The 27093-nt window shown below is 40.9% G+C and overlaps 1 protein-coding gene across 26 annotated transcripts in view; it reads left to right on the top strand.

Annotated features, from left to right (window-relative positions):
* BCAS3 (BCAS3 microtubule associated cell migration factor) overlaps nucleotides 1-27093 on the top strand; it is a 580731-nt gene that overhangs the window by 23452 nt on the left and 530186 nt on the right. For all 26 annotated transcript variants that reach the window (XR_014821299.1, XR_014821300.1, XR_014821301.1 and 23 more), the window contains exon 5: nucleotides 4777-4883. Coding sequence is in view for 21 of the 26 variants with exons in the window: in XM_084985051.1 (XP_084841177.1) it covers nucleotides 4777-4883 (107 nt within the window). In the remaining 5 variants the exon portion in view is untranslated. The remainder of the gene's footprint in view (nucleotides 1-4776; nucleotides 4884-27093) is intronic.

The following is a 27093-nucleotide window of genomic DNA, read 5'->3' as shown; positions in this document are numbered from 1 at the left end:
TTATGTCATTCTTTTTTTATGGCTGAGTAGTATTCCATTGTGTATATATACCACATCTTCCGAATCCAATCATCTGTTGATGGACGTTTGGGTTGTTTCCATGTCCTGGCTATTGTGAATAGTGCTGCAATGAACATGCGGGTGCGTGTGTCTCTTTTAAGTAGAGTTTTGTCCAGATAGATGCCCAAGAGTGGGATTGCAGGGTCATATGGAAGTTCTATGTATAGATTTCTTTTTTTTTTTTTTTTTTGTCTTTTGTCTTTTTTTTTTTTTTTTTTGTCTGTTGTTGTTGTTGATGTTGTTGTTGCTGTTGTTGCTATTTCTTGGGCTGCTCTGGCGGCATATGGAGGTTCCCAGGCTAGGGGTCGAATCGGAGCTGTAGCCACCGGCCTACGCCAGAGCCACAGCAATGCGGGATCCGAGCCGCGTCTGCAACCTACACCACAGCTCATGGCAACGCCGGATCGTTAACCCACTGAGCAAGGGCAGGGACCGAACCCGCAACCTCATGGTTCCTAGTCAGATTCGTTAACCACTGCGCCACGACGGGGAACTCCTGTATAGATTTCTAAGTTATCTCCAAACTGTTGTCCATAGTGGCTGTACCAGTTTACACTCCCACCAACAGTGCGGAAGGGTTCCCTTTTCTCCACAACCCCTCCAGCACTTGTTCTTTGTGGACTTATTAATGATGGCCATTCTGACTGGTGTGAGGTGGTACCTCATGGTAGTTTTGATTTGCATTTCTCTTATAATCAGCGATGTTGAGCATTTTTTCACGTGTTTGCTGGCCATCTGTGTATCTTCCTTCAAACAGGGAATTTTACTTGTAGAAAGAAAGGAAATGATGAAGTAAAATAAAGGGACAGGGCTATCACTGCTTTGATTTATGATTTTTTTTTTTTTTGGCCATGCCTAAGGCATGTGGAAGTTCCTGGGCCAGGGATAGATCCTGGGCCACAGCAGTGACAAGGCCAGATCCTTAACTGCTAGGCTACCAGGGAACTCCTGATTTATGATTTAAAAAAATATTTATTGTGCAAATATATCATGGTAATTATACAAAAGTATAGATGAATGAATGAATATTTACAAATCCAAAACCTATGTAACCATCACTTAGGTTAAGAAATAGAATATTGCTGGAGTTCCCATTGTGGCGCAGTGGTTAACGAATCCAACTAGGAACCATGAGGGTGCGGGTTCGGTCCCTGCCCTTGGTCAGTGGGTTAACAATCCGGCGGCGTTGCTGTGAGCTGTGGTGTAGGTTGCAGACGCGGCTTGGATCCCACGTTGCTGTGGCTCTGGCGTAGGCCGGTGGTTACAGCTCTGATTCAACCCCTAGCCTGGGAACCTCCATATGCCGCGGGATTGGCCCAAAGAAATAGCAAAAAGACAAAAAAAAAAGAAATAGAATATTGCTACTTAATTGCCAAAGATTCTAACTTTCATATAAATAGAATCATTTGTACATAGGCTTTTGTGTCTGGCTTCTTTGACTTATTATGTCTGTGAGGTTCATCCATGTTACGGTATATGGTAGTAGTTCATTTTTTCCTGTGAATATGGTCTTCCATTGTATCAGTATACTGCTGTGCTTGTCCATTCTTCTGTTGATGGACATTTGGATTGATTCTAGTTTTGGGGGTTTTACAAATAATGCTGCTCTGAGTTTTCTTGTCTCTTGGTGTATATGTGCTTATGCTTCTAAAGAGTATACATCTAGAGTGGAACTGTTTGGTCAAAGAGCGTGGTATCTTCAACTTGAATATATATTGTCAAACGATTTTCCAAAGTGATTGTATTGAATACATTTACTGTCGGTAAATAGGCAGTCTCTTGACTCCACATCCTGCCAATGCTTGGTTTTGTCACTGTGGTTTTAATTAGCACTTCCTTGATTACAAACGAGGTTGAGCCACTTCTCATGGTTACTGATGATTGACTCTCCTACTTTTGAAGTGTTTTTTCATGTCTCTTGCCTGTTTTCTGAGTTACCTTTTTCATACTGATTTTTTTTTTTTTTTTGGTGGCTGTGCTCAGGGCATGCCAAGTTCCTGGGCTAGGGATCTAACCCAAGCCACAGCTGTAACCAGAGCCACAGCAGTGACAGTACTGGATCCTTAACCACTAGGCCACTAGGGAACTCCTTCATATTGATTTTTAATTGTTAGTTGTATTAGGTGAATCCTTGTGGGGTTACAAGTGTCTCTTCTCCCTTGCTCTGGCTTGGCTTTTCATTTTTCTGCTAAGGATGGTTCATGATTAACACAAGTTCTTAATTATTTTTGCTTGTTTTTGGCCTTACCTGCGGCATGTGGAAGTTCCTAGGCCAGGGATCAAATCTGAGCTGCAGCTGCTACCTGTACCACAGCTTCGGCAATCCTGGATCCTTAATCTGCTGCAGCACAGTGGGCTTCATTTTAATGTAATGAATACTATAGTAGAATTTGCCAATCTCTTTTTTTTTTTTTTTTTAATCTTTTTGGTACTGCGCTTCTGGCATATGGAGGTTCCCAGGCTAGGGGTCCAATTGGAGCTATAGCCACCAGCCACAGCCACATCCACAGCAGTGTCAAATTTGAGCGGTGTCTTCGACCTACACCACAGCTCACCGCAATGCCAGATCCTTAACCCACTGAGCAACACCAGGGATCGAACCCAGAACCTCATGGTTCCTAGTTGGAGTCGTTAACCACTGCGCTACGACGGGAACTCCTCAGTCATTTTCTATGAGTTCACTTCTTTACCTCATTTTTCATGAAAACCCTTCCAAGAATGACTACAAAATAGAAGCTCTTTCTACCAATCACCACCTAAATGATTTACCTGATTAATCAGTGCCTGTGTCCTCATGGATACTAGTAGGTTAGTTTCTGCTGAGCCACAATGGGAACTCCTAGAATTAGCCAATCTTTTATGTTGAGGGTTTTTGGTGTCCTTGTACCGTGATCATGAAAATATGTTTCTACATTGTTCTCTAGAGTTTTTATTAATTTTACTGTTGTCATTTGAATCTAAATTTCCCTGGTATTGGTTTATATAAACATTTTTATTTATTATTTATATTTATTTATTTTGTTTTTTAGGGCTGAATCCATGGCATATGGAAGTTCCCAGGCTAGGGGTTGAATCAGAGCTACAGCTGCTGGCCTACACCACAGCCACAGCCACAGCCATGCCAGATCCAAGCTGCATCTGCGACCTGCACCACAGCTCATGGCAATGCCGGATCCTTTAACCCACTGAACAGGGGCAGGGATTTAACTTGAGTCCTTATGGATATTCCTCTGTCTGGTTTGTTTCCGCTGAGCCATAATGGGAATGCCTATGTGAACATTTTTGAAAGATAGGAGAGACTTTAACATGTTTCAATACCCAGTAGCATGGAAGGAATGAAAGCTACAGGAAAGGAGTGTTTGGAAAAGGTTGGGGGAAGATGGGATCCAAAGCAGAGTGGAGGGATTTACTTAAGACAGAAGGAAAGACGACTGTTTGTAATAGGATGGAATGAGAAGTGGGTGGTCCAGATGCACATAGGTCTTTGGAAACAGGAAGTTTCTAGTTTGCCTGTGTAATATGAGACACATTATCTGCTGAGTAAGGAGAGGTTGGATGGAGTCAGGGCTTGGAGAAAGTTTAAGAGAGTCCTTGAAAATGTGGAATAAATTCCAGAAAATAGAGTAGGCTCGTTGTGCAGTTTTGAGGGTTCAGTTGACGTTTTTGGAGATAAGTTAATTTATAGCGGTGCTTGGAGTTCCTGTTGTTGCTCAGCAGAAACGAATCTGACTAGTATCCATAAGGATGCAAGTTCCACCTTTGGCCTCACTTAGTGGGTTAAGGATTGAGTGTTGCTGTGGCTGTGGTGTAGGCCAGCAGGTGTAGCTCTGATTAGACCCCCTAACCTGGAAACCTCCATATGCTGCAGGCTTGGCCCTAAAAAGGCAAAAAAAAAAAAAAAAGAGAGAGAGAGAGAGAATGTAGGCAATTGGCAGAAGTTACTGAGATGATTGATCTAAGACTGTAAGGTGGGAGGAGAGTAGATATAAGAGGGATCTGAAGAATACGGAGAAGACAGGGCTGTCAGTGGCTTGGAGTCCTACTGAAGTCAGAGAATGAATCATAAGCAGATAATTGAGCTAACTTGCCGGGAGATAAGGTGATCTGAGAATAGAAGGCTTGATTAGAGATTTTTGAGGTATAATATTTTTTTCAATAAGGATGTCGTTTGTAATATGATTATATAACATATGCTTAATATTCACTGATGTGAATGAGAAAAGTTGGTTAGAAAAGTACACATAATTCTTTTGTAATGGACCATATGCCCAGTTTGTTCACTTATATGAGAATTTAATTCCTGTGTGTAAAGGAACATAATATTTTTTTCCATTGCTAAATTTATACATATTAGAAATTCTGGATGATAATGCTTCATATTTATATTTAATTAATTTTGGTAAAGTGTTTTATTTTCATTGATCATTTACAAGTGGTTTTGTTCCTGATATTAATATTCCCTAGGTATCTAGTGAGGTTGGTTTTTATAACCTTACTTGTGCTAATTATTATAGGTACTGTTAAAAAAGGAAAAAACTACTAGTTTTGTAATTTCAACTTGTAATTTCGCTTTGAAATGTCTTCCAAATGTGCGCTTTTTATTGAAAAACAATTTAAACAATTGTTTCACCAAGAACAGTAATGACAGTGAGGTTGTTTTGTTGATTGACATTGTGACTTTTTAATTTGCTCCCTTGTTACTTAATTCTAATGCAGATACATCAAGAAATCTGGAATTTCATGAAATACATAGCACAGGGAATGAGCCTCCTTTGTTGATCATGATTGGCTACAGTGATGGAATGCAGGTCTGGAGCATCCCTGTAAGTATGAAGATGGTTGAATCCCTAAAATAAAATACTTTGCAGCAGGCTAGCTGCTAGGAAACCTGGCGATGCTTTCTCTAAGGTCCCATCCATTTATCTCACAAGCAGTTGCTAAGAGACGGCTATGTTTGCCATGCCATTCAAGGCTGAAGGAATGAGGGACATGCTGTATATGACTTGTAAAGTGGGCCAGCAATCGTGGGAATCTCTTTACATGCAAGCTCTCACTTCTCATCATGTAACTCTATTAAGTAGTTATTATTATCTTTAACTGCATTTTACTGAAGAGTAAACAGGCTTACAGACAAATTGTAATATGAAGAAGCAAATAAGAGGTTATAATAAGGAAGTGGCATAGAAGTTAATTATGATTTAGCCATAGTAAGATTGGAAAAGCAGGGAATTCCCTTGCAGTGGAGTGGGTTAAAGATTCAGCACTGCCACTGCAGCAGCTTGGGTGGCTTCTGTGGCACAGGTTTGATCCTTGGCCCAGGAACAACTTCTGCATGCTGTCAGCATGGCAAAAAAAAGGAAAAGAAAAAAAAGATTGGAATTGCAAAAAGTAAAGTCAGAGGCTCTGAGGTGGAAATGTTCTTTTCTGTAGAGTTGGACATTGATTTGGGTTTCTTAAGGTTTTTTCCTTCTTAAAAAATATTGAGATAAATATCTGTTTGGTCATGTAGTTTGGAGAGATCAATAAAAGTAGGTGTACTAGGGCTTTTGGTTGATTTGCCAAATTACATTCTTGTAAAGCCATGTGATTTATACTTGCCTTGTTCATTTATTAATTCATTCACTCAGCAACGATTTATTGATTGCTTTTTATACGCCAGACCCTGTTCAAGGTGCTGGGAAAACAACATTGAGCTAAATTCTTAGGGAATTTCCATTCTAGGTAGGTGGGTTGGAGGATGGGGAAGATGATATACACAGATGTACTATGCTTTCTTTCATCTTCTTCTTCTTCTTTTTTTTTTTTTTTTTTTGGCTGTGGTGTGCAGCAGCTCAGTTCCCAGACCAAGGAGTGAACCTGGGCTGCAGTGGTGAAAGATCTGAATTCTAACCACTAGACCACCAGGGAATTCCCAGCTATGCTTTGATAATAAACAGACATGTACCAAGTGTTATGATGGGGTGGCTGATGTGTTACATAAGATGCTTTCTTGTAAAGCCTCTCTCAAAGACCGTCTGAGCAGAAGTATGGAGGCCTGATCCTTATTGGTGTTTGAGGAAGGGGCATTCCAAGGCAGTGGCCTCTGTGATAGGACTATTTCCTTTAAGAACAGCAAGGAGGCAATTTGGTGGAGCTGGGTGGGCAGGTGAAGAATGCCAGATAGTTTACAAAATGAGCTTTGTGCCATTGTAAGAACTTCAAACATTTAGGGCCACACAGCAGCATATGGAGGTTCCCGGGGTAGGGGTTGAATCAGAGCTGCAGGGATCTGAGCCTCATCTACGACCTATACCACAGCTCATGGCAACGCCAGGTCCTTAACCCACTGAACTAGGCCGGGGATCAAACCCACAACCTCATGGTTCCTAGTTGGATTCGTTTCCACTGTGCCATGATGGCAACTCCATAAGAACATTTTGAATACAGAGCAAAGTTGAAACACATACACCCACCAACTAGGGTATACAGTGAAAATTTTACCAGCTTCATTTTTTCTCTACCTTTCCATCTTTTTCGATGTATTTCAAAGTAAATTGCAAACATCAGAATACTTTCCCCTACTTTTTGCATGCATATCATTAGAGTTCAATATTTGATTAGCGTTCTAATGTAAAATTTACACACAACTAAATACACAAATCTTTATTTAATTTTAATTTTTTTGTTTTTGTTTTTTGGGTACATCCATGGCATGTGGAAATTCCCAGGCCAGGGTCCCAACCTGAGTCACAGCAGAGACAATGTCAAATCCTTAACCATTAGGCTACCAGGGATCTTCTACACACTTTTTTTTTTTTTTTTTTTTGGGTCTTTTTGCCTTTTCTAGGGCTGCTCCCACAGCATATGGAGGTTCCCAGGCTAGGGGTCTAATCAGAGCTGCAGTGGCTGGCCTACACCACAGCCACAGCAACGCGGGACCCGAGCCGAGTCTGCAACTTACACCACAGCTCACGGCAACGCTGGATGCTTAACCCACTGAGCAAGGCCAGGGATTGAACCCGAAACCTCATGGTTCCTAGTTGGATTCGTTAACCACTGTGCCACAATGGGAACTCCTACACAAATCTTAATATGTGCATTTCTGGAGCTTTGATAAGTGCAGGGAAACCCAATAGAACCCAATAGAATGTGATTGTCACTCAAGATATTTCCCTTATGTCCATTCTCAATTTTTCCTCTCTCCTATTCATGAAATAGCCACTGATTTTGTTTTTCTACTATAGATTAATTTTGCCTGTTTTAGAACTTTCTGTACTGTTATACTGTATGCACTGCACTCTTTTTGTGTGAGGATCCTTTCACTCAGCATGTTTATAAGAGTCACTCTTGTTCATTGTCCCTTTTTATTGCTCAATAGTATTCCAGTATGTGAATAAACCATAGTTTATCCCTTCTCTTAATGAGGGATAACTGGGCTATTATTAATAGCTTTTGCCTGTTATAAACAAAGCACTTCTGTTTTTTCTGTAAACGTATAAATATCTACAAGTGGAATTGCTGCTTCATAGGGTAGGAATGTAGTTAATGTTTTTTTTTTTTCTTTTTTTGGCTGCACCATGGCATGTGGAGGTCTTGGGCCAGGGATCAGATCCCAGCCGCAGTTGTGACCTACATGGTAGCCACAGTGATGCCTGATCCTTTAACCCACTGTGCTGGGCCTGGAATTGAACCTGTGACCTGGTGCTGCAGAGACACTGCTGATCCCCCTGTGCCATGTTGGGAACTCCTGTAGTTAGTTTTATAACTTCCAAACCTTTTTTCTCAAGTAGTTGTATTTTTTTTTTTACATTTCTGCCAATAATGTATCAGTTGTTCTATATCCTTGCCAATGTTTGGTGTTGTCCGTCTTTTTAATTTCAGCCATTCTGGTGGTTTGTGGTTTTAATTAGCATTTCCCTGATGGCTAATAAGGGTGAACACTTTTTCACATGTTTATTGGCCATTTGGATATCTTTTAGGGATTATCTGTACAGTTTTTTTGCCCATTAAAAAAAAAAAAAACGGGTTGTAGAAGTCTTTGGAGGAATTTGAACAGAGGTCAACAGCGATGCCTCTTATAAAAATAGGAAAAGTATGATAAGGAGCAGACTTGGAAGGAAACACAGTGAGTTTGTGGACCATGGACTGGTGCTGGTCCATGAACTGGTGATAGTGAAATGTTTGTTACTGTTTACAACAAGATAGGTACAGAAAATGAGAGTAAGCTTTTGGAAACCTATAGCTATTTGCCAGTTAAACATCACCAAAACATGTGTTTGTCATTTACAGAAGTATCTGTTTGTGCCAGAGTGGAAATTAAAAAAAAAATAAATAATCGGGCCTTCATAACATGGCTTGACAAACACTGTCAGCAGGGCATCCAGTTGGAGGAGGAATTGTTTATGACAGTGAGTGTGTTTTAGAGATTTTTCTGTCATGTATTATTTCATTTAACACAAATAGCATCTCTGTGAATACTGATGTTTGAGTGGTTGTAAGCTCTCCGTGGACATGGAATGAGATATGGAAGATTCAGGGAGGAGATCTGAATTGCAGAACGAGGATTTGGATTTATTAATTTTTAGCCAGTATGAACTCATTAAGAATCTTTGAGTAACAGAAAATTCCCAAATCCATATTTAATAAAGATTGGTTTTATGTGGCTGTGGAATGAATAGAAAATAAGGAGAAAAGAAGAGAACATGAGGCCCCTTAGGAGTCAGTTTGACATTGTTTATATGAGATGTTGAGAGCCTGAACTAAGTTTGTTGTGTTGGTAACTGATAAGACATTGAGAAGTCAAAGATGTTTCCAAGGTCTTGATTGGGGGCTGGTGCTGCCTGGTAAGTTATATGGCATAGTTTTATTTTATTTTAATTTTTTTAAAATTACTTAATGAATTTTATTACATTTATAGGTGTACAAAAATCATCACAACCAAATTTTACAGCATTTCCATCCCAAACCCTCAGTGCCATCCCCTCACCTTTGGAAGCCATAAGTTTTTCAAAGTCTGTGAGTTAGTATCTGTTCAGCAAAGAAGTTCATTGTGTCCTTTTTTTAGATTCCACATGTAAGTGATAGCATTTGATATTGGTGTCTCCTTGTGTGACTGACTTCACTTAGTACGATAATTTCTAGGTCCATCCATGTTGCAGCAAATGCTGTTACTTCTTTCCTTTTAATGGCTGAGTGATACTCCACCATGTATATGTACCACGTCTTCTTTATCAGTGGACACTTAGGTTGTTTCCATGTCTTGGCTATTGTATGTAGTGCTGCAATGAACATTGGAGTACATGTATCTTTTTGAGTCATGGTTTTCTCTGGATAGATGCCCAGGAGTGGCATAAAATGGTAATTCTATTTTTAGTTTTCTGAGGCATGTCCATAACTGTTTTCCATAGTGGTTGCACCAATTTACATTCCCGCCAACAGTGTAATAGGGTTCCCTTTCTCCACACCCTCTCCAACACTTATCCTCTGTTGACTTTTTGATGATGGCCATTCTGGCCAGTGTAAGGTAGTTTTATTTGCATTTCTCTAATAATGAGTGGTGTTGAACATCTTTTCATGTGTTTTTTGGCCATCTGTATGTCTTCTTTGGAGAATTGTCAGTTTAGATTACCTGCCCATTTTTTGATGGGGTTCTTTGTTTGAGGTAGGTTCCCTCTATGCCCACTTTTGGAAAGGTTTTTTTTTTTTATCAGAAATGGGTGTTGGAGCATAGTTTATAAGAATTAGAATTTGGGAGTTCCTGGTGGCTCAGTAGGTTAAGGATCCAGCATTGTCACTGCTGTGGCTCTGGTTGATGTTGTGGCACAGGTTCAGTCTCTGGCCTGGAAATTTCTGCATGCCACAGGTGTGGCCAAAAATAAAAAAAGAATTTTATCCAAATGAAACAGGTTCAGGGTGGGGAGATGCACTGGGAGTTTGGGATGGCAATGGTATAAAATTTGGTTGTGATGATCATTGTATAGCTATAAATGTAATAAAATTCATTGAGTAATAAAAAACATATATATATATACTTACATAGCTAAAAAAATATATCTTGAAAATTTGAAAATACATTCATTGCAGCACTTAAAAGATGAGAGTTGAATTGTGTGAAACAGTCTTAGTTTCAGTTCAGATTTGGTGTGTTCTTGGAGCTTTGAATATACTGCAAAGAAATAACACTAGGTGTCGCTAACACATTGAGCTAAAAAAAGTACAACCTTTGCCTTGAAAGGAAATATTTGCCCTAAAGTATAGCTTTTACACTTTTAGTGTTGCCTTTACACTAAAAACTTTAGGGAAAACATGCAAGGACATATTTGAGGTAAATACCAATTAGTCTATTATTTATTTGAGGTTGGATGCCAACAGACTCTGCCATGTCAAGATTGCTAGCCAGGAAACAATTTTTATGGATTTCATTTGGGAACAATATAAAGTCAGTGATTTGGGTAACTGGCAGGCAGAGAAAGTTTCAGTATGGACCCAAATAAAAAAATTGGCTTTGTTGAGAGTGGAGTCTCATTTTGTTTGGTCCAGTCTCTTATTACTGGAAAGAGAAGTAATGGATGACTCTTGAGTCATCTGGCAATGGAAAATCGTTGGGTGTCATGGAGTGAATAAAAGCAGAAATGAAGAATAATACTGAAATCACTTTTGGAATCCACTCGTACTAGTAGAGGAAAATATTTTTTCATAGAGTGTTTCATATGGCGTCACATTAGAGAAGTCTTATAGCTGAAGTTGACTCTTTCCTCTGTTTTAATAGTGGCTTTATGTGACTTTTGTTGACTTGAGAAGTGAATTTGAAATTTATTCCTGTGCATTAGAGTCTTGTTTGAAATATTTTTGATGTTTTTCCATTCTAAAATGGAAGATATTCTTTGGACAGTGTGTGGAAGGCAGCTTTTTCTTTTGTTATAAATTTTACTGAATGTGTTAAATACAAGAAAGTGCACAGATCTGAAGTGTACAGATTGAATTTTTATATATGTATATAACCTTCTGGACACCATTCGGATTACGGTGTTCTCAGCAACTCAGCAGAGCCTCTCATGCCACTTGCCTATCGATACTCTCCTCCTCGTACCTCGTACCTCTAAGTAACCACTATTCTGACTTCTATCAAGAGAGATTAGTTTTTTCTCTTCCTGAATTTATACAAGGGGTGGTGGTGGTCACCAAATCCAGTCTATTCTTTTCTGTCTGGCTTCTTTCTCCTAACAGTGTGACTATGAGATGCTTTCACGTTATTGTATATAGCAGAGATTTGTTCATACTTTTGCTATATAGTATTTTATCACAAATACAACACATTTTAAAAAGTCCTTTATATAACTGGTAGACATTTATATTGTTTCCACTTTCCGAGTGTTGTGAATAAAGCTGCTCTGGCATTCTTATATGTGTTACTTGTGGATATATGCCACATCGATTTCTCTTGGATACCTAGAAGTGGATTTGCTGTGTCATAGTGTGGGTGTGTGTTTAATTTTAGTAGGTATCGCCAACCAGTTTTCCAAAGTGGTTTTACCAATATGTACTCCCACCAGCAATGTCTGAAAGTTTCATTTGCTCCACATTCTCATTTGCGCTTGGTATTGTCAGTCTCATTAATTTTGACCATTCTTGTGTGTATGTGCTGGTATTTCATTGTGGGGTTTTATTTATTTATTTATTTTTGTCTTTTTAGGGCCACTCCCACAGCATATGGAGATGCCAGGCGAGGGGTTGAATGAGCGTTGTGGCCTGCACCACAGCCACAGCAATGCCGGATCCAAGCCATATCTGTAACCTACACCACAGCTCATGGCAACACTGGATCCTTAACCCACTGAGTGAGGCCAGGGATTGAATCTGCGTCCTCATGGATGCTGGTCAGATACCTTTCCGCTGAGCCACGATGGGAACTTCTCATTGTGGGCTTTTTTTTTTTTTTTAGTCTTTTTGCCTTTTCTAGGACCACTCCCATGGCACATGGAGGTTCCTAGGCTAGGAGTCTAATTGGAGCTGTAGCCACCGGCCTACGCCTACGCCACAGCCACGGCAACGTGGCAGCCGAGCCGCGTCTGCAACCTACACCACAGCTCACGGCAACACCGGATCCTTAACCCACTGAGCAAGGTCAGGGATCGAACCTGCAACCTTATGGTTCCTAGTCGGATTCGTTAACCACTGTGCCACCAAGGGAACTTCTCATTGTGGGCTTTTTTTTTTTTTTTGTCTTTTGTCTTTTGTCTTTTTTGTTGTTGTTGTTGTTGTTGTTGCTGTTGTTGCTATTTCTTGGGCCGCTCCGGCGGCATATGGAGGTTCCCAGGCTAGGGGTTGAATCGGAGCTGTAGCCACCGGCCTACACCAGAGCCACAGCAACGCGGGTTCCAAGCCACGTCTGCAACCTACACCACAGCTCACAGCAACGCCGGATCGTTAACCCACTGAGCAAGGGCAGGGACCGAACCCACAACCTCATGGTTCCTAGTCGGATTCGTTAACCACTGCGCCACGATGGGAACTCCTCATTGTGGGCTTTTAAAGATGCGTTTATTTTGCAGTAATTTCAAATTTTCAAAAGATTTTATTGACTAGTATAAGGAACTCCTGTTACCCATTACCCAGGTTTACCAATGAAGGGCATTTTATTCCTTTTGCTTTACCATTCGCTCAATTTTTTGTGTGCGTATTTTTTTCCTGAACTGTTTATAAGTAAGAGAATTCATGCCCTCCTTTTCCATAAATAATTCAGTATATATTTCCTGAGAATAAGCACATAATCTTGTACAACCCTAGCACTATTATCAAAACCAGGACATTTAAATTTGATGTAATACTGTTATGTAATCTACAGTCAACATTTTCTGATTTCATCATTTGTCCTAATAGACTTCTTTATAGGTTTTCTCACATTTTTACTTTTTTTTTTTAGGTTTTTATTTTTTCTATTATAGTTGATTTATGTTGTTCTGTCAATTTCATTTTTACTTAATGTCTTCTGATGAAAGAAATCCAGATCAGATTTTAAGTGGTTTAGTGGTTTACTCTATTCTTTTCTTTTCTTTCTGTTTTTTTTGGCTTTTTAGGGTTGTACCTTGTGGCATATGGAGGTTCCCAGACCACCAGCCTACATCACAGCCATAGCAACGCCAGATCCTTAACTCAGTGAGCAATGCCAGGGATTGAACATGCATCCTCATGGATACCAGTCTGCTTTGTTTCTCCTGCACCACAGTAGGAACTCCCTGTTCACTCTGTTCTTAATGGTTTTTCTATCATTGTTTACTCTAAGGCCGTGAAGTCATTCTCCTATATTTTCTGTTAGAAGGTTATTGTCATTATCTTTAGGTTTATAATGCTTTTGAAATTTTTGGTGTTTGGTATGACATAGGGATCAAGGCTTTTACGAATTAAAAAAAATTAAAAAAAAAAAGATTGATTCTGCACCATTTCCTGAAAGGACTATTCTTTCACCACCAAATATGAGTAGGTATATTTTGCCATCTCTGTTTTGCTTTTTTTTTTTTTTTTTTTGGTCTGTTTTTGAATTCTTTTTTGCTTTTTAGGGCCACACCTGCAACATATGGAAGTTCCTAGTTTAGGGGTAGAATTGGAGCTGCAGCTGCAGGCCTACGCTACAGCCACAGCAATGCCATATGGGAGCCTCATCTGTGACCAACACCACAACTCAAGGCAACGCCAGATCCTTAATCCACTGGGTGAGGCCAGGGATCAAACCTGCATCCTCATGGATACTAGTCAGATTCATTTCTGCTGAGCCATAATGGAACTCTTGAATTCATTTTGAAAACTTTTTAATTTTGAAGTAATTATAGGCTTATGGGAAGCTGCGCAATAAGTTCTGGTTACACTTCCCCTAGTTCCCTCCAGAGGTGACATTTTATATAAACTGTAGTGCAGCATCAAAACCAGGAAATAGACATTTGCAATAATATAAAAATTTTTTTGCACTTTGTCTTTTGCAGTTTTATTTAGATATAATTGACCTACTATGTTGACTTGTAACCCTATAAATTTTGGTCATTTTGCCTGTTTTGAGATGGATTCGTACGCTTTGAATGCATTCAGATTTTCATCTGCAGACACAGTGATAGATCCTTTTTTTTTTTCTTTTTTTACCACATCTTTGGCATGGGGAGCTTGGAGCCAGGGTGCGACCCTGTTTTACAGCAGCAACCCTAGCCACATCTGTGACAATGCCGGGCCCTTAATCTGCTGAGCCAGGAAACTCCCACAATGCTTAATCTTGAGGCTGAGTTCCCTGCCTCTTAAAAATTTATTTATTTATTTATCTGTCTGTCTGTCTGTCTATTTATCTTTTGTCTTTTTAGGGCCGCACCCATGGCATATGGTGTGTGAATTGGAGGCTACAGCTGCCAGCCTGTGCCACAGCTGCAGCAACTCGGGATTCGAGCCATGTCTGTGACCTATACCACAGCTCATGGCAACACTGGATCCTTAACCCACTGAGCCCAGATCCTTAACCCACTGAGCGAGGCCAGGGATCGCACTTGCAACCTCGTGGTTCTTAGTCGGATTTGTTTCCGCCGCGGCGTGACGGGAACTCCCCTTTTTTTTCAATTAATCATTTTTGAATATTCTTCCACTCTCGCCTGGGGGTTATTTGCAGATAGAGTATGCATTGATCACAGGCTCTCATTTATGTCTTTAATTTTTTTTTTTGTGGAATTTCAAGGATTGAACCTGGGCCACAGTGGTGAAAGTGCCCAGTCCTAACCACTAGACCACCAGAGAACTTCCTGTTCTTTTACTTTTTATCTTCTTTATGTATACTCTTCTGAGTATTGGTCAGCTTGATGTGAACTATCACAGGTGATAACGAAATTAAGAAACAATTGTTTTGGAGTTCCCGCTGTGGTTCAGCAGGATCTGTGGTGTCTCTGCAGTACCAGGATGCAAGTTTGATCCCTGGCCTGGCACAGTGGATTAAAGGAGCTGGCATTGCTGAAGCTTTGGTGTAGGTCACAACTGTGGCTTGGATCTCATCACTGGCCCTGGAACTCTATATGCTGTGGGACAGCCAAAAAAAAAAAAAAATTGTTTTAAAAGGCTAATACTATTTTAAGTAAGAAATTAACCAAAATTATAAGGCATGAAAGTGTGGAAAACACAAATTATATATGTTTGTGACTCATCCTTGACGTTATTGGCATTTTAGAGAAAATGATTCTTTGTCAGGCGGGGTCTGTTCTGTACCTAGTAGGGTATGTAGCCACATCTGTGGCCTCCTTCTACTGGCTGCTCAAAGCAACTCCTTAATTCTGACAATTAAAAATGTCTCCAGAATGTGAGTTCCCATCATGGCTCAGCAGTTAATAAGCCCCATCAGCATCCATGAGGATGCGGATTTGTTCCCTGGCCTTGCTCAGTGGGTTAAGGATCCAGCATTGCTGCGAGCTGTGGTGTAGGTCACAGACAGACCTGTGGCCCTGGCGTAGGCTGGTGGCTACAGCTCCGATTCGACCCCTCCCTGGAAACCTCTGTATGATGTGGGTGTGGCCCTAAAAAGATTAAAAAAAAAAAGGCTTAAACATTGCCAAACATCCCTCAGGTTGAAAATCACAACTCCAGAGAAAGAAAATTTTGGTTGGAGTGACTGGTAAATGCTTTGAGGGAAAAGTTGTGTATAGTTAAGCATACTAAAGATTTAATGTACATTTATACACATACATACTTCAGTAAGAATTATTTTAAAATGTACTTCAGTAAGAATTGTTTTAAAATGTAACTGACATAGCTGTTTTTATTTTATTTTTATTTTTTGTCTTTTGTCTTTTTAGGGCTGCACCCGGGGCATATGGAGGTTACCAGGTTAGGGGTCAAATCAGCTACAGCTGCTGGCCTACGCCACAGCCACAGCAACACAGGATCCAAGCCGCATCTGCGACCTACACCACAGCTCACGGCAGTGCAAATCCTTAACCCACTGAGCAAGGCCACGAATTGAACCCGAAACCTCATGGTTCCTAATCAGATTCATTTCTGCTGTGCAACAGTGGCAACTCCTCAGGTGACTTTAAAAAGAAACTGAACCAGTATTTTTATTTTATTTATTTATTTGTGGTTGCACCCATGGCATATGGAAATTCCTGGACCAGGGATCAAATCCGAGCCACAGCTGTGACCCAAGCCACTGTGGTTGGATTCTTTGTCCACTGCACTATAGCAGGAACTCCTGAAGTAGTATTTTTCTTTTCTTTCTTTCTTTTTTTTTTTTTCCTTGTCTTTTTTGGCATTACCCTCAGCATATGGAAGTTCCTGTCTAGGGGTCAAATTGGACCTGCAGCTACAGGCCTACACCACAGCCATAGCAATACAGGATCTGAGCCATGTCTGCAACCTATACCACAACTCACGGCAAAGCCGGATCCTTAACCTCCTGAGCAAGGCCGGAGATTGAACCCGAACTCTCATGGATAATAGTTGGGTTCATAACCCCTGAGGCACAATGGGAAACTCCAGTTCTGGGACTCTTGATGTTACATTAGCAGTTGAGAATTCTTTGTAAGCCTCTTGTAGAACTGTGATCATGTCCGAATGGTGTGGCACCACATCTCTGGTACCAGGTATATTGTCTGGCAGTTAGTAGGATATGTGTGTGTGCCTGTATTTACATATATATTTACATATGTATGTATATGTGTGCTTGTGTATATGTGTGTATTTGTTTAATAAATGTGTCATGATTTCAGCCTTTTGCTGGATATTTTCATCGAATTTACTAGAGACTCACTATCAGATTGAGCCAAACTAAATTTCCTAATCTTCTCTTGTTTGCTCTCATTCCATTTTGATCCATGACTGTCCCTTATTCCTAAATTCTTTTTTTAAATTAGCAGAGCCATCATTTTCCCACACTGAGCTTTCGGGTGTGTGCCACTTATTAGGAGATACAAATGTAACCGAGCCTTGCCTTGAGCAGGTCATATTTTACGTGTGCACTGTCACTCCATAATTGCAGTCTGTGTCAGTGCTTCCCAAATGGGAGTGATTTTGCCCCCAAGGAAACATTTGTCTTTGTTTGCAGACATTTTTTATTGTCACCATTAGGAGTTGCTCCCGGCATCCACTGGGTAAAAGCCAGAGATGCTGCTAAACATCTTACAACGTACAGGACAACCTCCCACAACAGAAATTGTTCAATCCAAATGTCAGTAGTGCTGAGAATCCCTGGTCTGTGAGATTGGTGTTACCTCGGAGGTTTGAATTGAGTGCCGTAGAGCCCTGAGTCAGGGTGGGATGCTTTGGGGAATCTTGACACTTGTGCCGCATAGTAAAGTTATATAATATTCATATCATTAATAACTTTGTTTTTGAATAATCAGAGAGTATCTCTTTTTTGGCACGTTGCCCATTGTCTTATTATCCTGTCACTTTTACTAGTTAGTGTTAGTCCCATTTTACAGATGAATAAATTGAAGCTCATGTTTAACCAGCTCAGCTTCTTTGATAGATAACCTTAAAAAAAAAAAAGACTATTTTTTAAAAGAAGTTTTAGTTTCATAGCAAAATCGAGCCACAAGGACAGTTCCCATATACCTCTTGTCCCCACAAACCCACAGCTTCCTAACTGTCAACATTGCACATCCGGGTGGTACATTGTTACAGTCAGTGAACCTACACTGGTCACGTCCTTATCACTTGAGGTCCATGGTTTACATTCAGGTTCACTTTTGGTGTGGTACATGCTATGCGTTTTGACAGATGTGTCATGACCTGTACCTACTACCATCATAGTATCTTAAAAGAAGTCTCACTGCCCTAAATATCCTCTGTGCTCTGTCTACACCATCATAGTATCTTAAAAGCAGTCTCACTGCCCTAAATATCTTCTGTGCTCTGTCTACACACTGCTCTAAAAATCTTCTCTATCCCTTCCCTGGCAACTGCTGGTCTTTTTACTGTCCATGTAGTTGTGCCTTTCCAGAATGCCGTATATTTGGAATCAGACAGTATGTGGCCATTTCAGATTGGCTTTTACTTAGTAATATGCATTTAAGTTTCCCCCATGACTTTTCATGGCTTGAAAGCTCAAATATTTTTTTTTTTTTTTTGGTGCTGGATAATATTCCATTATCTGGAGTTACCACAGTTTATTTATGACAGCTATCTTTAAATAATTAACATACTATAAAATGTGCAAATCTGATTTATACTTTGGTGACTATGTGTGTTTATATGTTTGTGTAAGTATATGTATGTTCACACACATAAAATAAATGAAACTACCATCGAGAACAAAATGTAGAACTTTTTTTTTCTATGCCCAGTTGGTATTAACTACTCCCCCCAATCCATGTAAGGTAATCACTATTCTGACCTTAGATTAACTTCATTGAACTTCATATAGATATATGTATACAGTAGGTGTCTGTCTTTTGCACTATGTCTTTAATTTTTTGTTTTTTAATTTATTTGGCCGTGCCTGTGGCATGTGGAAGTTTCTAGGCCAGGGATTGAATGGCACCACAGCAGCGACCCAGGCTGCTGCAGTGACAGTGCTGGATCCTTAACCTGCTGCATTACAAGAGAACTCCAACTATGTCTTATTTATTTATTTATTTTATTTATTATTAGTATTATTTTTTTTGTCTTTTTAGGGCTGCACCCGTGGCATATGGAGGTTCCCACGCTAGGGTTCAAATCGGAGCTGTAGCTGCTGGCCTATGCCACAGCCACAGCAACGTCAGATCCAAACTGCATCTGTGACCTACACCACAGCTCACGGCAACACTGGATCCTTAACCCACTGTGCAAGGCCAGGGATCAAACCTGCATACTCATGGATGCTAGTCAGCTTTGTTTCTGCAGAGCCGCGATGGGAACTCCAACTATGTCTTTTTTAGTTTCATCTGTATTGTTGCATGTGTGGTAGTTTGTATTTGACATTTTTTTTTTCATCACTGTGTTTTATTCTACGGATTGAATATACGACTGTTTCTGGCTTTTGGCTGTAGTGAATAAAGCTCCTATGAACATAATTGTAGATATACGTACTCTATTTTTGAGTATCTACCTAGGAGTAGAATTGCTGGGTCGTAGGTTAAGCGTGTTTTTAACTCCATTAGAAAGCGCCCAGAGTCTTCCAAGAGGTTGTGCCATTACACACTTAAATCCACACTATCTGAAAATTCTAGTTGCTCTGTTTCCTGCTACCATTGGTGCTCCCCCTCATTTTTATCATCTTGTTAATCTACAAGTTTGTGTGATACCTGTTTACAGAAGAAACATCTTAGGCTTCTTTTTGATAGAATCAGGTTCTCTTTGGTTAGCTATCTATTGCAAAACTATCTTCAAATAGGTTACATCAGGATAGATTTACCATACCAATGAAATAGGACAAACTCAGTCTTTTAAAAGTGGGAAAAGGCTCTATGGCAAAATTGGCTTATCTGTAACCTTGTTTTCTCTCTTCCCTTTCTCCACTGGACATGTATTCAGCATGAACTAAAATAACAAGTTAAAGGGACTCCAGTTTGTGTGGCTGAGTGATTATGAAGTGTTTATGACAGCTGCTAGGCTGACACTCTCCGTAATGGTGTTACATTGACTTCTGAACACCTTCGAGTCTGCCCCCAGGCGTGTGTGTCTGTGTCGTCTGAGTGGTTTTACACGAACATCTACCCCGAGTACGATCTTTTGACTACAGAAGTGTTACTTGCAAATGGAAGATACCATTAGGGCTGCTTCAAAGCTCCGGAATGGTATTTGGATTGGTGGTGCTGAAGTAATGGCTGGGGTTTTGAAGTGTAATGTCTGAATCTGTGTTGCATAACCAGAGGAACGTGGGAGTTTAAACTGACTTTCTTTGATCTTCCTTTCAAAAATCAGGCTGAAGGGGAAAGGTTAAAGTTGCCTCAAAATGCTCCTCTCCATCTGTGTAAAAATTTGGAAGTATGAAAATATGATTACAAGTTCCATTCATTATTTATGTTCTGCGGTTTTCATATTGTTCTTGAAACTCACTTCCTTCTTGCCTCAAGTTTTGTATTTTGAATTTAGCGTCAAGCCCGAAATACAGACTTGGTTGCCGTCTGCTTTATGTGGTTGGCAAATATCTGTTCTATAAGTTGTTAGTCCTCACAAGTATGCGTTTTAGGTGGTTTTTGTGGTTTGCTTTTTTTTTTTCTTGATGGCATAGAAAGGTTACAGAGATACTGACACTCTGACATTAACTGAATCATTTGTGGTTAGCTAGGCAAAAATAAAACAAAAAACTCTTCTCCTTCTTCCTCCTACTTTTAGGATCTTTCAAAAGAATTGCTTTTTACCCTCAAAGAATACTTTCCTCAAACTGTGCTATGTTAAGTGTTTGAAATTGTTGGAGCAGAGCTATTGCACATAAAATGAGTCCCTGGCAGTGACTTGTTCGAGAAAAAAAGCTCGAATTTAAAAACTGATTTTGAATGTAGTTTGTTAATAGGAGATTCTGATGCCTCTTTGATCTGGTCATTTGGGGGGAACATTTTTCTTCGTTTTCTTTCTTTCTTTCTTTTTTTTTTTTTGTCTTTTGGCCATTTCTTGGGCCACTTCCGAGGCATATGGAGGTTCAGGCTAGGGGTCCAATCGAAGCTGTAGCCGCCGGACTACACCACAGCCACAGCAACGCGGGATCTGAGCCACATCTGCGACCTACACCACAGCTCACAGCAACGCCAGATCCTTAACCCACTGAGCAAGGCCAGGGATCAAACCCGCAACCACATGTTTCCTTGTTGGATTCATTAACCACTGCACCATGATGGGAACTCCTTCTTTGTTTTCTTATGTCTAAAATGAAAGTATATCATTAACTTGGCTCACAGGGTGATTCTAGAGAGAGAGCTTGCTTTGTAGTTTGATGGTCACTAATGTAGCTAGGTGCTGCCCTTCTGTTGCTTAGGAACTGAATACCTTAGTATAAGAAATTACCTCTTCTCCTTCCCCTGTGTATTTTTGGCTGCACCCATGGTGTGTGAATGTTCCTGGGCTAGGGATTGAACCTGCACCATTGCAGCGACCCAAGCTGCTACACTGACACTGCCAGATCCTTAACTCGCTGTGCCACAAGGGAACTCCTATATTTTGATATTTTTACTTTTTATCTCTAATTTAAAAAAATCAGTGTGTATATAAATATGTATTTTATCCCTAAGTGAAAAAAAATTATTTTCAACTTTGTAAGTTACAGAAACTGTCATGAACTCCTTTTTTTTTTTTTTTTTTTTTTGGTCTTTTTGCCATTTCTTGGGCCGCTCCCACGGCATATGGAGGTTCCTAGGTTAGGGTCGAATCGGAGCCGTAGCTGCCAGCCTGCGCCAGAGCCATAGCCGCATCTGCGACCTACACCACAGCTCATGGCAACGCCAGACCTTTAACCCACTGAGCAAGGTCAGGGATGGAACCCGCAACTTCATTGTTCCTAGTCGGATTCGTTAACCACTACGCCACGACGGGAACTCCTACATTTATTTATTTAAATGGGCTGTCATTATATCACTGTTGGTAAGAAAACTTGTTGCAGCTAAAAACATCTTACAAACACATAAAGATTGGAATGAATGTGGGATATTTGCCAGAGTAGGTGGTGATTATCCTGATCTCGAGCAGGAAGGTGAAGACTAGTGTGATGAGGGCTGCTGCCCAGGAGTTCCCTCTGTGTTCCAGTGGGATTGGTGGCCTCTCTGGAGCTCTGGAGGCAGGTTTGATCCCCTGGCGGACACAGTGGGGTTAAGGAACTGGCGTTGCCACAGCTGTGGTGTAGGTCCCAGCTGTGGCTCAGATCTGATCCTGGCCCTGCACAGAGGGTTAAGGATCCAGTGGTTGCCAGATCTGATCGCTGGCCTAGGAATCCCGTGTTCCATGGGGCAGGAGGAAAAAAAAAAAAAGGCTGTTCCTCAGAAGAGGTGCTACTGGACATTTTGGTAGTAGCCCTTTTTTTGAGAGCTGGAAAGCTTAGGAAGTTAATGTACCATTGGGTTCAAGAATGAGTTGTACCAGGAGTTCCCGTCATGGCTCAGCAGATGCGAATTGACTAGTATCCATGAGGATGCAGGTTCGATCCCTGGTCTTGCTCAGTGTGTTCAGGATCCAGTATTGCCACGAGCTGTGGTGTAGGTCCCAGACTCTGGTTGGATCTGGTGTTGCTATGGCTGTGGTGTAGGCCGCTGGCTATAGCTCCGATTCAACCCCTAGCCTGGGAACCTCCATATGCCTCAGTTTCGGCTCTCAAGAGACAAAAAAAAAAAAAAAAAAAGAAGAATAATGAGTTGTACCAAAATGTCTTTTATGATGTGGTATTATAACAAATTTCCAGGTATTAAATATTAATAACATTTTGAAAGCAGTAGGGCAAAGGCAAATTATGCTAAGTATCATTAAGACTGACTAATGAGACCGACTTAGACTTAGTCATTTATTTATCAGTTCATTCATTCAACAAGCATCTTCTTGATTTAACTGTCTCTTGAGTGCCAACTATGTGTTAGATATTTTAAATACACAGTTTAACATAGTTATTTTGTTAGATAGATATGTCATTACCCTTATTTTAAAGCCAAACTCAGATTTAGCATATTTCTAAGTTTATAAACACAAGTCCAATTTATTTTCTACTATAATAAACTGTTGGAATCATGGATGTTGATATTTCTTGTCTTTTTTTTTTTTTTTTTTTTTTGTCTTTTCTAGGGCCACATCCACGGCATATGGAGGTTCCCAGGCTAGGGGTCTAACTGGAGCTGTAGCTGCCAGCCTACACCACAGCCACAACAACGCAGGATCCGAGCCCCATCTGTGATCTACACCACAGCTCATGGCAATACTGGATCCTTAACCCACTGAATGAGGTCAGGGATCAAACCTGCAACCTCATGGTTCCTAGTCAGATTCTTTAACCACTGAGCCATGGTGGGAACTCCTGAATGTTTTTGATATTTATAACTGATAATCTGGCGTACTGTATGTACTTGGCGTTGTTGCTATAGATCATGCTTTGGGGACTTCCAGGGTCGCACCTATTGGCTGCTTTTACTCTCTTAGGTTTTTCAAGTGGAACCAGAGGCATTACTAACGTCTTACATCAGAGAACTCAGAAGTGAAAGATGTTTGACTTAAAGTCAGGATGTGTTTGAGATAAACATGAGGAATTCCTTTTCTGATGTCTTTCATAACTGATGGTTTGGTCTTTATATTTTCAGTCTGAAAATGATGTATAATGTATCCATTTTGAAAAATAGATAAAGTAGGAGTTCCCATCGTGGCTCCTCAGTAATGAATCTGACTAGGAACCATGAGGTTGGGGGTTTGATACCTGGCCTCAGTGGGTTAAGGATCCAGTGTTGCCATGAGCTGTGGCGTAGGTTGGAGATGTGGCTCAGATCCCGCATTGCTGTGGCTGTGGTGTAGGCCGGCAGCTACAACTCCAATTGAACCCCTAGCCTGGGATCTTCCATATGCCATGGGTGCGGCCCTAAAAAGACAAAAAAAAAAAAAAAAGGGAGAGAATAGTGAACACCAACTGTTGGCAAGGATGGGGAGCAAGTTGAGAACTCTCTTACACCTGTAAATTGGTACAGTTACTATAGAAAAACTGCTTTGTTAAAATCTGCAAAACATGCACATATTCCTAATACAGAAGCAATCTGACTAGTGTGTACCCAAAAGAAATACTTAAATATGTTCACTAAATGCCATGTGTAGTATCATATTAAAAATGATAAAATCCTGATATTCATACATCTATGAAACAAACATACCCTAGATTTTATTTAATTTATTAATTAATGAGATATTAGGCAAGTTGTTGCTGGTTTAAAGGAGAATCTGAGGAACAGATATCGGCAATTAGGAATGCCTAAATGAACCTTTTGTTTTTTGTTTTTGTTTTTGTTTTGCTTTTTACGGCTGCACCTGCGGCATATGCAAGTTCCTAGGCTAGGGGTCAAATCGGAGCTACAGCTGCCAAGCCTACACCACAGCTATAGCAACTCGGGATCTGAGATGTGTCTGTTGTGACCTATACCACAGATCATGGCACCCCTGGATCCTCGACCCACCAAGCGAGGCCAGGGATCAAACCCTCATCCTTAGGGATACTAGTTGGATTCTATTCCACTGTGCCTCACCAGGAAATCCTGAAAAGAATCTGTTAAGAGAGGCAAACCTAGTTAATATCCTGTTGGGACTAAAATGTACTGCTTGGAATCTTTTTTTTTCTTTTTTAATGCACCTGCCAAAAGTTGGAAGTTCCCAGGCCAGGGATCAGATCTGAACTGCAGCTGAGATCTAAGTTGCAGCTGTGGCAATGCCTGATCCTTTATCCCACTAAGCCAAGCTGGGGAGCAAACCTGCATCCTGCCCCTTCAGAAATTCCTGACCTTGCAGAGACACCACCAATCCTGTTGTGCCACAGCGGGAACTCTTAGGATCTTTTTTACGAATGGAATTCAGTTGTATCCCTATCAAATTCATTTGCACTTCTGTGGACAAGAGTCAATTGCATTATTATCAGTTTTCTGCAACTTAGAGTATTGATTTTTTTTATTTTTTATTTTTTGTCTTTTTGTCTTTTCTGGGGCTGCACCGGTGGCATATGGAGGTTCCCAGGCTAGGGGTCTAATTGGAGCTGTAGCCGCTGGCCTACGCCACAGCTCATGGCAATGCCAGATCCTTAACCCACTGTGTGAGGCCAGGGATCAAACCTGAAACCTCATGGTTCCTCATCGGATTCGTTAGCCACTGAGCCACGACGGGATCTCCAACTTATAGTATTGTAAAATAGCCCACTCAAGACACAGAATTCTTGCAGATTCTTGTAGAATCAAATAATCCCCAAAGGATCCACTTATACAATTCTTGGTAATCCATTGAAAGGAAACACGGTAATCTTTTTCCCTTTTGCAATTTTTCTTGACATCTCAGTGAGCCCAGAACTGGAAACAAACTAGGACCCCATCGACTAAGAGTAGAATGGATAAATTGCAGTATTTCAATACAGTGGAAGTCTACAGAGCAACAGAAATGAAAACTACAGTTGTTGCCTAAACTCGGCCACTGTCCACCAGTGCCAAATAGAAACACAGACACCGAGTTTTGGGTGGGCAAAAGAGACCACAGCAGGCTAATGCCTTAAAGACTGTGCCCTCCATTGGGAAGAACTGTGGGGAGTTTTATAGTGAAAAGGAGAAAAACAGGTTTTCAGATAGGAATCAGGATCAGGGCAGACATGCATTCTTCTTTATTTGAGGGGATCTTAGTCATCAAAGCCGGAGTCAGGAGATCTCGGCATGATCATGATGGTGGGTCTTTTGGGTTATTGCCTAGAATAACAGTACTTTCGAAAAGGGCATATTGATCGGAGATTAGGACAAACTAGGAAAGTTCCTGAAAAACGTCATGTGCTAATAATCTTTAACCTACAGGCGGTTGTGCTCAGGGTGCCTAATCTTTAGCTTACAGGTGATTGTGTTTAGGGTGCAAGTAAGCCAGGGAGAAGGATAAGGAAGGACTCTAAGCTGTTCAGTTTTAAAGTATTCATTTCTAAAAGACGCGTAAGGAACATAACTTTCCTCTTCAGTGTAGAACATGCCTACAGCATTATGTGTGTCCCTTGAGAGGGAAGCAGGATCCCGTGCTATTGTTTGACTGTCTCTCGCTTGTCTTTGCATCCCCTTCCTTCCCTGATTATCACCCCTCTGAACCTGCCCCTTGGAACTCATGCAAGGCCATGGAGGCTGAATGAAGTCCACTTCCTAAAAACAAGAAATGGGGCACACAAAGGCTTTTGTGCCCAGGAGCCCCACAGCGCCCTGCTTGGCCACATTCCGTACTTTTCTTTGATACCCCTCAGTCTTGAGGAGAGCAGGTGTTGGGCGAGAAAGGGAATTATAGTTTTGGATAGAGATGTTAATCAGAAACTCGGCAAGGGAACTCGGTTTTAGGGGACCTTAGTTTTAAGTCCCCACTTCTGTTTTATCTTTCCCCAAGTCCTCCAGGGGAAAGTAGCTCTGGCTACTTCCCGCTGAAATGGGGCATAGTCCTGCTTCAGTTTGGGGAATGGACACCAAATTAGAAATATTCCTGAGTTCCAAGTCCTGGAGCAATTTCACTGTCTTAAAACATTTAATAGTTACGAGACGTTATCTTGGAGCCATGAGGCTGCAGCTACCAGCTGCCAGCAGACCTTGCTTTTAAGGATAGCCGGTGGCATCCCAAGTCTGCCACGACTCAGAAAACTCAAGTTCCCAGGACTTGTCTGAAATCACAATCCCTTTGGATTGTATCCCTAGTATCCCTTTGGATGTCTAAACCATAGCTGTTCCGTTTTGACTCTTAATAGTATTTTTCCTTAATGGCCAAGGGAAGTATCACTGTTCATGGTTTTAGTGCTTTCCTAGATACGAGGAGATGCAAGAATTAGGCTCATAAAATATTCTCCTGAAAATAGCTGTCTGAAGACCTGTTTTGCCCGTTTTCCCAGAGCACAGGGTGCCTTAATCCTGAGCTCTTTCAGGGGGGAGTTGAGGGTCAGCAGCTGCAGTGGCTCATGACGCACTCTGTGTAAAGGCAGATGGCAAGTGCCAACCTCTGGTTCACAGGGCTTCCCCATGGTCGTATATTCGACCATCGTTTTGAGTGGCATTTCATGACCTTTTCATCCCATGGTGCTAGGAATGCTCATTCCCCGGTCTGGCAAAGATTTTGCTGATAGGGCCACTCAGTGTGCTCTTACTGGACTAGGCCTTATTACAGTAGCAAAAAGTCTCTGGACCACCTGTCTTACTAGCCAGTTATGGTCCAGGAAAATATTCCCTCTTGTTGCATCTTCCCACATCTAGAGTTACACTACTACAATCATTGATCTGGTAAAGAACTGCTTCAAGTCACCTAGTCATCATTATTTTTCTTGGTGGCTCCGTCACACATGTGGTCATACAAGGAACAATATCTTGTAAAACAGGCAAATACAAGCAGTGTAGCTAATAACAGTAATAGAGTTATAAGCAAATATTTAAGCCAATAGCTTCCTACTCCAAAGCAGCT

This window comes from Sus scrofa, chromosome 12, assembly GCF_054392235.1.
Source record: "Sus scrofa isolate SSC_HxYL_T2T_F1_AM1 chromosome 12, Sscrofa_HxYL_maternal_Yorkshire_Landrace_v2.0, whole genome shotgun sequence".
NCBI classification, from domain to species: domain Eukaryota; kingdom Metazoa; phylum Chordata; class Mammalia; order Artiodactyla; family Suidae; genus Sus; species Sus scrofa.
The sequence above is the reverse complement of the archived record's forward strand: the minus strand, read 5'-3'. Positions and strand labels throughout refer to the sequence as shown.